The sequence below is a fragment of the Heterodontus francisci genome, chromosome 1 (assembly GCF_036365525.1).
Source record: "Heterodontus francisci isolate sHetFra1 chromosome 1, sHetFra1.hap1, whole genome shotgun sequence".
Taxonomy (NCBI): domain Eukaryota; kingdom Metazoa; phylum Chordata; class Chondrichthyes; order Heterodontiformes; family Heterodontidae; genus Heterodontus; species Heterodontus francisci.
In genome coordinates, this window is record NC_090371.1 from 128,522,096 (window position 1) to 128,534,379 (window position 12,284).

General features: G+C 42.7%; 1 protein-coding gene across 2 annotated transcripts in view; it reads right to left on the reverse strand.

The window, feature by feature from the left end:
* Positions 1-12,284, reverse strand: part of LOC137372279 (phospholipid-transporting ATPase VD-like) — a 307,708-nt gene that overhangs the window by 179,785 nt on the left and 115,639 nt on the right. For both annotated transcript variants that reach the window (XM_068036018.1, XM_068036029.1), the window contains exon 2: positions 472-806. In XM_068036018.1, the coding sequence (XP_067892119.1) occupies positions 472-755 (284 nt within the window). In that variant the 5' untranslated portion in view covers positions 756-806. The remainder of the gene's footprint in view (positions 1-471; positions 807-12,284) is intronic.

The window sequence follows — 12,284 nt, forward strand, 5'->3', positions numbered from 1 at the left end:
CAAGCATGTGCCTGAAACAATGTGGAACATGTGCAAATCAGAGTGAATGATATTCAACCTCCACAAGGAACTGGAGATACCATATAACCTAGAGTCTGTTCTTAGCACAAACTTGCACCCCCTACACATACAAGTACCATGAAAAGCAATGATCCTAACCAACATGACCTTCCTGCCAAGCTTTGGCATAACTAATCCCTAGATAGCAAGAACAAACAATCTGCTTCAATCTCTTAATTCACATTGCTTCCAGTGCAAGCAGAATCATGTTGAGAAACCTCTATGAAATGGCTTCTTTTTTAATGTTTCTGAAGTGGCAATATTTACTTTTAGGACATATAAGCCACCAAAATTTTACATTTTCAAAGAAAAAGAGGGCAAGAGATTAACAATGAAGTAGAGCAATTTCACATTTATGTTGTCACAAACAGGTTAGATTGCACAAGTAACCTTCTAGTTAACAGACAGTACCTGTGAAACTGTTCAAACAAATTCCTTGGAATGAAGCTCAGCAGGGTATACTTGGTTGTTTGAATCCTATTGGTCATATAATTTTTGACAACCTTTTCATATTCTTCAGTGAATTCACCAAGGCAGGGAATTACTAATCGATGTTTGTTTCCAGTTTTCTGTGGTTGGGAAGTTTTAAACCATCCAGGGACTAATGATAAAGTGTATCTATTACTGTTTCCATCTGTAGATAGCAACCTCTGCCATCTGTAACGTGCCCATTGGAGGGGGTGTTCCATCTTCATAAATCCTGACTAGCAGGTATATTTGGGTGTTCCGGATCAACCAGGGTTCAGCTAGAAAAAGAACAAAGAATACAATAAAATTAACACTTGCTAGCTTTAGAGATAAAGATTCAATTTTAAGAGTTTTTTTAATTATACAAGATCAATAGAAATTAACTTTCTTTCATGCGAAATAAAGGAATTTTTCAATTGCTCTTTTAATTTTTAAAAGCAGACTTAATGATTGAAGCTGATACTAAAAGTAAATGATCATCATTGGCACTGAATGTTACCACATATGACCCACACTTAGGCCAATTGTACATTAGGCAATGCATGACTTGCTGTGCAAGAATGCTTTTTTTAAATATGAAAGGAGTAAATTCTACAGTCATAGACACACCATTAAGGTCACTCCTTACAGAAAGCGGAAATTTTTGATGGGAAAAGAAGAATTGAAGCAGTTTGGCATTGAATAGAGTTTTATATATGATTACAACAGATTGAGCAGGCTAATAAACAACGGATGCGAATGTGCAACCAAACCAGACTCGTGTTTGCTATATGAAAACTGTATCCAAAGCCAGTGAGTCTTCCATTTATACATTGGCTTTGCTCCAATAAGGTAGTTATTTTGAATACTGAAATACTGCACCTCCACCCACACTGAAGCACTCCCCCTGTACTACATTGAAGTGTCAGCCTCAATTCATTGTCCTGGATTTGGACTTGACTCTTTTGACTCAGAAGCAAGAGTGCTGCCACTGCACTAACAGACATTCAACATTCAGTAAATTCAGACGTTGTTCCTTTTTTAAAAAAATGTTTCATTGCGTTGTTGGAGTTGTCAAACTAATTAGTAAGACCATGGCACCCTCTAGTGAGACCGAGTGGATTTACAGTTTGTTTGAATACCCTGGCGCTGAAAATAAAAAACACAAGAGTTCGCCTCAAAAGATGAACAGCACAGCAACAGGCCAGTTGGTCCAAAGGGTCCATGCCAGTGTTTATGCTTCACATGAGCCTCCTTCCAACGTTTCTTATCTCACCCTATCGACATATACTTCAATTTCTTTCTCTCTCCTCTAATTATATAGCTCCCTTTAAATGCATTTATGCTATCCGGCTCAACCACTCCAAGTGGTAACGAGTTCCACATTCGCACCACTCTCTGGATAAATAAGTTTCTCTTTATTCGTGATCAGATCTATTAGTGACTATCTTATATTTATGGCCTCTAGTTTTGGACACCCCCACATGGAAACTTGTTCTCCATGTTTACCCTATTTACTTAATTAGTAATTTTCTTACTAGAGCCCTCAATTTGTCAACCAACGCAGAATGTCCCAAATGTGACCCTTGCTCTGTGTTGTTATCTATTCTCCCTGATGTATCTGTGGCCTGGGTCCAGCGCCTCTGATGAGTCCAGTACCCGCTGCAGCCACTGCCTCCGCAGTGGCACTGCTCAGTTAAAGAGCTGTTGGCCTCTGATTGGCCGACAGCTTTCAGCAGGTGGCGCTTCCATCGCCGCGGTTCTTAATCCTGGGGAAGGCTCACCACTGTCCACTTAAATGTCTAATTGGCACGCAATCTGACGGGCCTTCCCCATTGGCACTTTAGTTGGTGGTCGTGACCCCCATCATCAAGATAAAATCCCGGCCATGGTCTCTGCTGTTGATTGCTATCTGGTGACCCCGCCTGAAAATCCACGTGTATGAAAATCAGGTGAGCACCCTGCAGTCAAAAAGCCTGCTGACACTGTCTTGGCTCACACAATGAATAATGGTAACTTAGAAGGAGAACTATAGGGGGAGTCGGAACACCTGGAAATATAATCCAGCAAGGAGCTGACACCTTGGAGAAAGAAAAAAAATTCGAAAAAACCGATTGATAAATGAATACTCAATATTTAATGAAGGCAACAAATTGTGTTACGTCAAACACCAACACTAAAACCTATTCATATACTGTAAAAGAAATATATGAACATTTAGAATACCAACTGCTTTGATCAAAATACCTCTCCTGCCAATGTGCATTCAGAGATGATCTCAAATGCTACAGAATCAGCACCAACATAGCTAACACAGCCACGATAGTGCAGTCTACTTCTAAACCTTAGAACACCATTCAACGCATTCTGACCTTCCATGCTTAGAATTGGCTGTCAGGCTATGACTCCAAATTGTGCTGGGCTTCTTTATATTTGCAGTGAATCAAAGAGGGACAAACCCAAGTATATTAGAGTTACACACCAATGAAAGATCAGGAAGAGAAAAATAACTTGCTCTCGAGACATCCCCTAGAGCATTCATAACATCCCAGTTATAGAGGCATGGGAGGAAAGCAGCTACCTACCCGAGTCCTGAGCTGAAAAACAATGTACATCAATAAAGGACAGGGATGGAGAACAAAACCTTTAGAGAAAAATATTCATTTATTTTGTTCAGCAGGTCAGCTTCATAGCAATGATTCTTTTTTTTAAGTTTCTCTAGTCCCTTGTGTCGCAAGAAAACCATAAACCCCTTTGTTAGGATAGATTGGTAAGTGCAGTGACAACTCTGTCATTTTTCACGCCTTAAATTTTAAAACACTTCATAACTGAAGCAATGCTAGCCCAATTCACAGAGTCAGTGCGTAACTATGGAGAGCTATAGGTAGATAAAATTAGCATCAGTTTAATTGCCTCATAAATCACAACCTTACAAATATTTATGCAAAGCAACTTGTCCAATTCACAATAATGGCAAAGAGCTCATTGACAGTGAAATGAGCAGAAATGCAGTGATTACTGTTTAGAATTAGGGACAATTTCTATAAGTGGTTAAATCTTACCCAGAAAGAGTAAAACAAATTTAGATACATAATTTAAAGATCACAACTGATCTCTTTTGTGTTGAAGATCCTGGGAAAAAATAAACACAATATTGTCTCCCTCATTCTCCAACTGTGATTCTTGTACTTTCTCTGTTGCTCTCTGTTTATTTATTTATTTAGAGATACAGCACTGAAACAGGCCCTTCGGCCCACCGAGTCTGCACCAACCAACAACCACCCATTATACTAATCCTACATTAATCCCATATTCCCTACCACATCCCCTACCATCTACTTACACTAGGGGCAATTTACAATGGCCAATTTAACTATCAATCTGCAAGTCTTTGGCTGTGCGAGGAAACCGGAGCACCCGGCGGAAACCCACACGGTCACAGGGAGAACTTGCAAACTCCACACAGGCAGTACCCAGAACCGAAACCAGGTCACTGGAGCTCTGAGGCTGTGGTGCTAACCACTGCGCCACTGTGCCTCCACTGTTGTTCAGTTTCTTTCTCTCTCTCTCTACAGTTCATACTCATTTTTCCCAAAGCCTTTGGCTCTTTTTCTCACTCTTGTTCACACTGTGTCTCATTCTCTACTGCAAGTTTCCCACGTATTTTCCTTTGTGTAATCAATTTCTATCCCTAACACTTTTAAGTATACAGTAAGGATAGCCAAAAAGCAAGTGTTGGAGATGGGTACTAGAATCAGACAAGAGGTCATCCAGGTGTTGCTGGTACACAGGTGAGTGTGAGAAGGGACCAGGGGTTGATGTGTGGGAGGCAGCAGTCTGCTAAACGTAGTAGGCAGCAGGTGGTGGGGCAGGAACAGGTATAGGAGTAAATGTGGATGGTGAATGAGATCTGGTGACTATGGCTTAATAAGACTGTGAAGCAACGGGCCCTGGGACCATTCAATAGGTGACAGTGTGGTGTGGAGGCTGTGAGTACTCAAGAAGGGCTTTAAAAAGGAATCTGGAAGCAGAGAAATATGGGCAGTCTAAGTGGCTGGGTGTGGGATTGTTTGGTAAAGTGTCAGGAAGTCAGCACATTTGATCAGTGCAGATTTTTTTTGAAGTGGCTTTGCTTAGAGCACAGATAGGACCCTGTGCTTGAAGAGAGAGCAGCTGCTATTGCTTTAAATGGGAAACAATTACAGCACTAATGTGGAGAAGTGACAGACAAAAAAAAAATAAAGGCTGGGATTTAACGCAATGGCTGTGACCCTTCCCACCAGCTGGAAAGTCGGGGGCGAGCCCGCCTCTGCCGGTCCTGGAAGTCACGCTGGATTTTACAGTCACCAGACAATTAGTTGCCGGAGGTCATAGCTTCTGTCCCCGAGGCAGGTGTCTTGCCTCCAAGAATTGTCAGCCAATCAGACTGGGAGTGGTAGCCATTGCTGGGATTGCAATGGGCCTGGGACCAGGAGCAGCACTGGAGGCCTGGAATAAATGTAAGTGGGGTGGGCCTGCCAAAGCCAGTCAGACAGGCCCCAGTGAAGGGAGGGGGTGGCGATCAAAAGGTCAGGGGAAGGGTCCTTCAAGTGGGGGTGGCCCTCGCCACTGGGGGATCCTCCATCGAACATAGGGTGCCTGAACAGGAGGGACCCCAGCACCCCAAGCCTGCAGTCAGGTCATCAGGGTATACCTGGCACGTCACGTGGCATGGCCCAACCCACCTGCTGCTGATAAAATACCAGCGACAGTGGTATTTACCAGCAGCAGCGGGAAGAGGCCCCTTAAGTGGCCGTTAATTAGTCACTTAAGGGTTTCAAATAACCCAAGGGTAGCCGGGTTGCCTACCACCTCCCCTCCACTGGTAAAATCAAACTCAATTTTACGCATCCCCCCTCGCCTCCCAGCCCGGTCCTAGGGGGAGCGTAAAATTCCTGGCCCAGTATCCCAAAGCCCATTTGAAAAATAAAAGTTCCTGCAGTGGAGACAACACCAAGAATCTTCACTCTTGAAATAATTTATGAACGCTGCAGAATTCCACTAGATCCAAGTTTATGTTTCATTTAAATGTCTGAAGGTACCATCGATTTCCACAAGCTTCAGCCAGACCCTGAGGGAGCATATCTAATACCAATGCACAGCTGGATATTTCATTTTAGAAGCTAGCATATTGCGATTGCACTGAATCCCCTAAGGCTATAGAATAAAAAAAATCCTAACTGTACAGAATAATCCAGGGGAGACCAAGTCAATTGATTGCACTGGCTGATTGCCCACTGACTTCTGAGGTTGCAATCATAGTTTTTATTTTACCAACATACATGATTTAAAACTGAATCACAGCATTAAGAAAACAACGAAAACACAAATAAAATGCATAGTAAAAGACCTTACACTACATGAACTGTACAGTATGTGAAAGACAGAAGCCATCTATGATAATTTATTCAATAGATTTGAAGGAAACTGTTCCTTTTAAACTATTCAAGACTATGAATACATGAAGGACTGTAGATTTAATGGCCTTCCCATTTTTACAGAATGAGCAAGCTTCGTAAATCTTTAAACGAGAAACTATCCTGCTTATCCAAATTCTCAACTGTCCAATGGAATTAATGCTCCTGAGTCAATTCAACATACAAACAAATAAGGAATGAGGCAGCAATTTGAAAATATATAATTAAAGCAAGAGGTTTTGCACATCCCAGAACAAGCAATGCACAGGGATCCAAAGAATGTTCAGAGATTGATCTGTTCTTTCCACTGAAGCAAAGATTTTAAATTCATGACAACATTAGACCAGCAGCTCTAAATTCTGCAATAAATCTTGCAAATACTTCACATCCGCAACTGGACATTTTTTCCTACACACAGTGGGAAAGTTTGCATTTTTTCACATTAACAAGAACCAATTTAGGAAGAGTGAGATTCCATACAAAATTACTTATTGATTGAATTGCAATTATAATCCAAGGGTCACTGATGCTGCTTGCTGTGGTGGTAAAATGTGTCTCCACTTCCATGAAGCTCTGTAGTTTGATATTTTGATTTTAAAGAGCGTTCAAAAATAATAACCCAGCTCGGATCGTTGACTCCATTTAGCAACCCATTGTATACTGAGTTTGACAAACTCTAGGATCAAACTCCCTTCTGAGCTATAGACAGGGACACTCAGATGAAAGGAACCCTTTTCAAAAAAAAAAGTGCGTGGGATAAGATGTGTTTTCTATAAAGAAAGACTTGCATTTACATAGCACTTTTCAGGACCACAGGACTGTAGAAAGCGCTCTATAGCGAATGAAGTGCTTTTGAACTGTTATAATGTAAGAAACGTGGCAGCCAATTTACACACAGCAAGGTCCCACAAACGACGATGTGATAAGGGCCAGATAATCTGCTTTTTTTTTTATAAAGTGATGTTGATTGTGGGATAAACATTGGCCAGAACACCAGGAATAATTCCTCTGCTTTTCTGTAAAATAGTGCCACGGGATCTTTTATGTCCACCCGAAAGGACAGGTGGGGCCTTAGTTTAACGTTTCATCCAAAAGATGGCACCTCTGACAGCAGCACTCTCTCAGTACTGGAGTGTCAACTTTGATTTTTGTGCTCAAGTCACTTAATCAGTGAAGGTGAACTGTTTGACCAGGGGAACTCAGTCAAGTCCCATCACATTTTCAATCAAGATCCACACATACATACAGGATCAGAGGCAGAAATCCTAACTAGTTACAGATCAGAAATGGAACCTAATTTGTACATCTCAATCCTACACCACACATTTTATTTATTCACTAAGAACTGCAACAGGACCTTAAAGCAAGTTAGAAAAATTGTCCAACTGAGGATTACCCAGGACCAGGGTAATCCTCAGTAGGAGAATGTTGCTAATTTCCTTTAAGGTCCTGTTGCAGTTCTTAGTGAATAAATGTATTCTAATAGTTGAGCATTTTGTTATACTATACTATCCTATCTGTTGGGGAGGTGTAAATAAAGTTGGACAATGGCTGCTTGCAGTAAGACCTCAGGGGGAATTATACGCTGTCCCCTGTGGTGGGTAGAACATAACATTGGGTGGGGTGGCAGCAGGGAGGGGACCCCGCCACCTTCCCGCCTCCGACCAAATTAGGTCCGGGGTGGGAAGGCCTGTGAACGGCCTTCTTGCCCCGCCGCCAACTGAGGCCTTTAACTGGGCAATTAATGCCCAATTAAGGGCCTTATCCTGCAATTAGCCATGCGGCAGGTGGCCCTGTTACCTCACTGGAAGCACGGCATGAAGGACCTTGCAGGCTGCTTCCCATCTCTGGGTTGGGTGTGCAGGTGCTGGGGTGTCCTTTTTTAAAAGGCATTTCATGTCTAAACGAGAGACCCAGCCTCGGGAAAGTGGGGGGGGGGGGGGGCTCACTGAGAGCCACTCCTGCCTTTGCTAACGACCCCCCCCCTCCCCCGTGACCCCCATGCCGAGAGACCTCTCGCGCCCTAACCTGCCTGTGGCCTGGGCCCAGCAATGCTCCTGGGTCTCAGGTAGATGCTCCACCAGGAGCAGCCAATATGTCTGCGGAAGGCGGGACCTCCGTTACCAGGGTCCTTGATCCTGTGAAGGCCCACAACTGTCCACTTAAGTGCCTAATTGGCACTAGGTTCACTGGGCCTTTCACAGGTGACTAGGGGTTCTCGGCATCACTTTTTCCGGATGTCAAGACTACTGTCACCAGCATAAAATCCTGGCCCACATGTTAGACTAACTCAGTGAATACACAACAGAAAGATGACGACGAGATGGGATTGAATTTGTTTTATTACATTTCATTCGAGAGATTACGGTCTGAAGAACATTGTGACACTTTTTGGAACTCCCAAAGTCGATTTTGAGGAAGTTTGTGTAATTTGAAAGATTGCATCACGTGTGTCTGCACATTGCACTCAAGTACAACTCAGTGAGACAGCATGGTACATAATTGAAAAGATATGGCATTGAAGACATATTTTGGGACAACGGGGGAATTCAACCCTAACAAAGAGGACGGGTGTAATTATGAACGAAGGTTACACATTTGGCTGCAAGCTAATAAAATAGGGGATGAGGATAAAGTGAATGTTTTCCTCACCCTGATAGGACCAGATGCTTTTGAGGTGGTGTTTAACCAATGCTGCCCACGAGATCCCAGTACTTTAGACTATTTTGAAATTGATGAGATTCTGGACATATTCTGGCTTGACTAAGAATGAAATTGCACTGCAAGTTGTATTCCATGGAAAGATGCAGTTGCCAAGTGAGTCTATTACAGGTTATATCCTTGAATTAAAGAAACTGTCTCATCACTGTGAATATGGCACGAACTTAGAAGTCAACCTCAGAGACACATTCGTTGAAGGTCTAAAGAACAGTAAAATCCAGGCCAAGCTTTTGAGTAAAGGCAATAAGCTGATGTGGAAGGAGGCCTGTGTTGAGGCCACAGCCATGGAAATAGCAGGAAGAGATAGTGGCAGATTTCAAGGAAGTTCTTTTCCTGAGCTGGCAGGGAAGGTCCACTAGATCTCACTGGGAACCAGGCCATGGCAGCCAAATTCACAGACTTGGAGTCAGAAATCTAGATGCTATCATTTGCCTTGGTAGCCACCAACCATTTAAATGCCCCCATTTCCAGTCAAAGTGCTATGCTTGTGAGGAAGTCGGTCATATCATGGCAACATGCAGGGGCAGAGGAAACAGTAATGCTCCACGTTGCGGTAAAGCTCCAGGTCCAGGTTGTGGTAGACCTAAAGCTAGTTCAGAAGTCTGGAAGTCCTTGAATGCGCACGTGAGATATGGAAACAGAAGTTGATGTTATTGAGTAGGAAGATCAAGAGTTGTATTCAGTCAGAGAGCTAGAAAAACAGCACATGGAAGATAAGAGAAAAAGGGCTGAATATATAATTCCAGCACCCACAGTAAAAATGAAAGTCGGAGATTCACAACTTACCTTCATCATTGATACAGCTGCAGCTCTGTCTATTATCTTGGAAGGCGAATATAACAAGTCCCTAAGCTTCCCTGATGAAAAACTGGTGTGAAACTGACTAGTTGTTCCAATAACAATAAAGTTAATGTTAGGATGCAGCTTTGTATTCCACCCTGTGACTTGCCATTGGTAATAGTACGAGGGAACAAAGTCTCCCTGATGGGAAAAAATTGGCTCAAGAAAATACAGTTAAACTGGTCCGAGTTATTTACAGTAGGGATCAGTAAGAATACATCTGACATTGAGGAAGTGAGGACTGAGTCATTTTTAGCAAATGAGTTACCTGTGAATTACTTTACATATACAAAGGACATGCCAGTGTCTGAACAAAGAACAAACAAAGAACAAAGAACAGTACAGCACAGGAACAGGCCATTCGTCCCTCCAAGCCTGCGCCGATCTTGATGCCTGTCCAAACTAAAACCTTCTGCACTTCCGGGGACCTTATCCCTCTATTCCCATCCTATTCATGTATTTGTCAAGATGTCTCTTAAATGTCGCTATCGTACCTGCTTCCCTGGCAGCAAGTTCCAGGCACTCACCACCCTCTGTGTAAAAAAGTTGCCTCGCACATCCCCTCTAAACTTTGCCCCTCGCACCTTAAACCTATGTCCCCTCGTAACTGACTCTTACACCCTGGGAAAAAGCTTCTGACTATCCACTCTGTCCATGCCACTCATAACTTTGTAAACCTCTATCATGTCGCCCCTCCACCTTCGTCATTCCAGTGAAAACAATCCAAGTTGATTATCCAACCTCTCCTCATAGCTAATACCCTCCAGACCAGGCAACATCCTGGTAAACCTCTTCTGTACCCTCTCCAAAGCCTCCACATCCTTCTGATAGTGTGGCGACCAGAATTGTACACAATATTCCAAGTTGGCCTAACTAAGGTTCTGTGCAGTTGCAGCATGACTTACCAATTTTGATACTGTATGCCCCGACCGATGAAGGCAAGTATGCCATATGCCTTCTTGACTACCTTATCCACCTGCGTCTGCCAGAGAAATTTATGAAGAAACTCAAGAATGTGGTGCTCAATAAAGTACTCAATTATGTCATGAATGGCTGGCCTAATGAGTGCGATAATGAGAAATTGCAGGAGTATTTCACATGTGAAATGGCCATGTGAGCCGCATGGAAGATGGCAGGATCCCCAAAGACACATTGTACAGAGAGCTTGCCACTGGTATCGGACCTACCGGCCGTCCATGTCTCTGCTTTCAAGACGTCTGCAAACGCGACATGAAATCCTGTGACATTGATCACAAGTCGTGGGAGTCAGTTGCCAGCATTCGCCAGAGCTGGCAGGCAGCCATAAAGACGGGGTTAAAGTGTGGCGAGTTGAAGAGACTTAGTAGTTGGCAGGAAAAAAAAGAGGCGCAAGGGGAGAGCCAACTGTGTAACAGCCCCAACGAACAAATTTCTCTGCAGCACCTGTGGAAGAGCCTGTCACTCTAGAATTGGCCTTTATAGCCACTCCAGGCGCTGCTTCACAAACCACTGACCACCTCCAGGCGCTTATCCATTGTCTCTCGAGATAAGGAGGCCAAAGAAAATTTCACATGCAGAGATGAACTGAGCGTAGATCAAGGCTGTCTCCCATAGGGTTTAAGAGTCATTATTCTGCCAAGGTTTAGAGAGAGATTATTAGAGGAACTTCATCAAGAGCACAGTGATAGGCTATATGAAAGCTGTAGCAAGAAGCTATTTTTGGTATCCAAAGGTAGACAGAGATATTGAAGAGTAGGTGAAAAGTTGTGAAGTGTGTCTCAAAATGAGAAATGATCCAACCAAGGTTTCCTCCATTCCATGGTCAAACAAAATAAAACCTTGGGAACGAGTACATGTTGATTTCTTTGAAGTGGAAGGGAAAGAGTATTTTGTCTTGTTTGATAGCTATAGCAAGTGGATAAATGTTGAATCTATGCCCAATACCACAAGTGCCCAAACTATTGAGGTTTTGAGGAGTTGGTTTGCAAGTGTTGGTGTCAGATAATGGTCCACAGTTTATGTCAGAAGAATTTTAAATATTTTTGAGCAAGAATGGAGTCAAGCACACACTAATACCACCATTTCATCCAGCATCGTATGGTATTGCAGAAAGAAGTCTACAAATTGTGACCAGGTCTTTGCAGAAGTATTTACTAGTTGACAAGCTAGGCAGTAATTTCCATGTTTCTCTTCGACACAGGCCTGACAATTTTTTGTTTTATTACAGGATGACCCCACAGCCTACAACAGATTGCTCACCTTACAAGTTAGTGTTTAAACATGCTCCGAGGACAAGGTTTAGTTTGTTGCTTAAACCTAATGTCAACAGCAAACTAAGAGAAAAGCAAAACAGAGTGACGATGAGTCATAATACCCTAGGCACGAAACTTAGAGTTCAGTGCTGGTCAAAAGCTCACGGTAAAAAATCCACCAAGTCAACAAGGAGAAGTACGTATTTGGAGCTGTTGTAAAAAGTCTAGGTGTCTTCACATATATCGTGAGGACTGGAAAGTCTGTAAAGTCCCAAAGTTAGTGATGGTTTTAATAAGTACTTTTCTTCTGGAAGCAAAATATGTATTGTTTTACAAGAAATTACACAGCTTGAGTAGAAGCATCCCTTTGTAAGTTTTATATCAATTGCACAAATCAGCCATCAAACTGCAAGATATAATGAGAAAGAGTGATACTAAGTCACACACCAAGTCACATGAAAGAACTAATAAAAATAAGCCCATATTATTGCAACACAACCTCCTGCACTGAAGAAAAACAGTTAAGGAT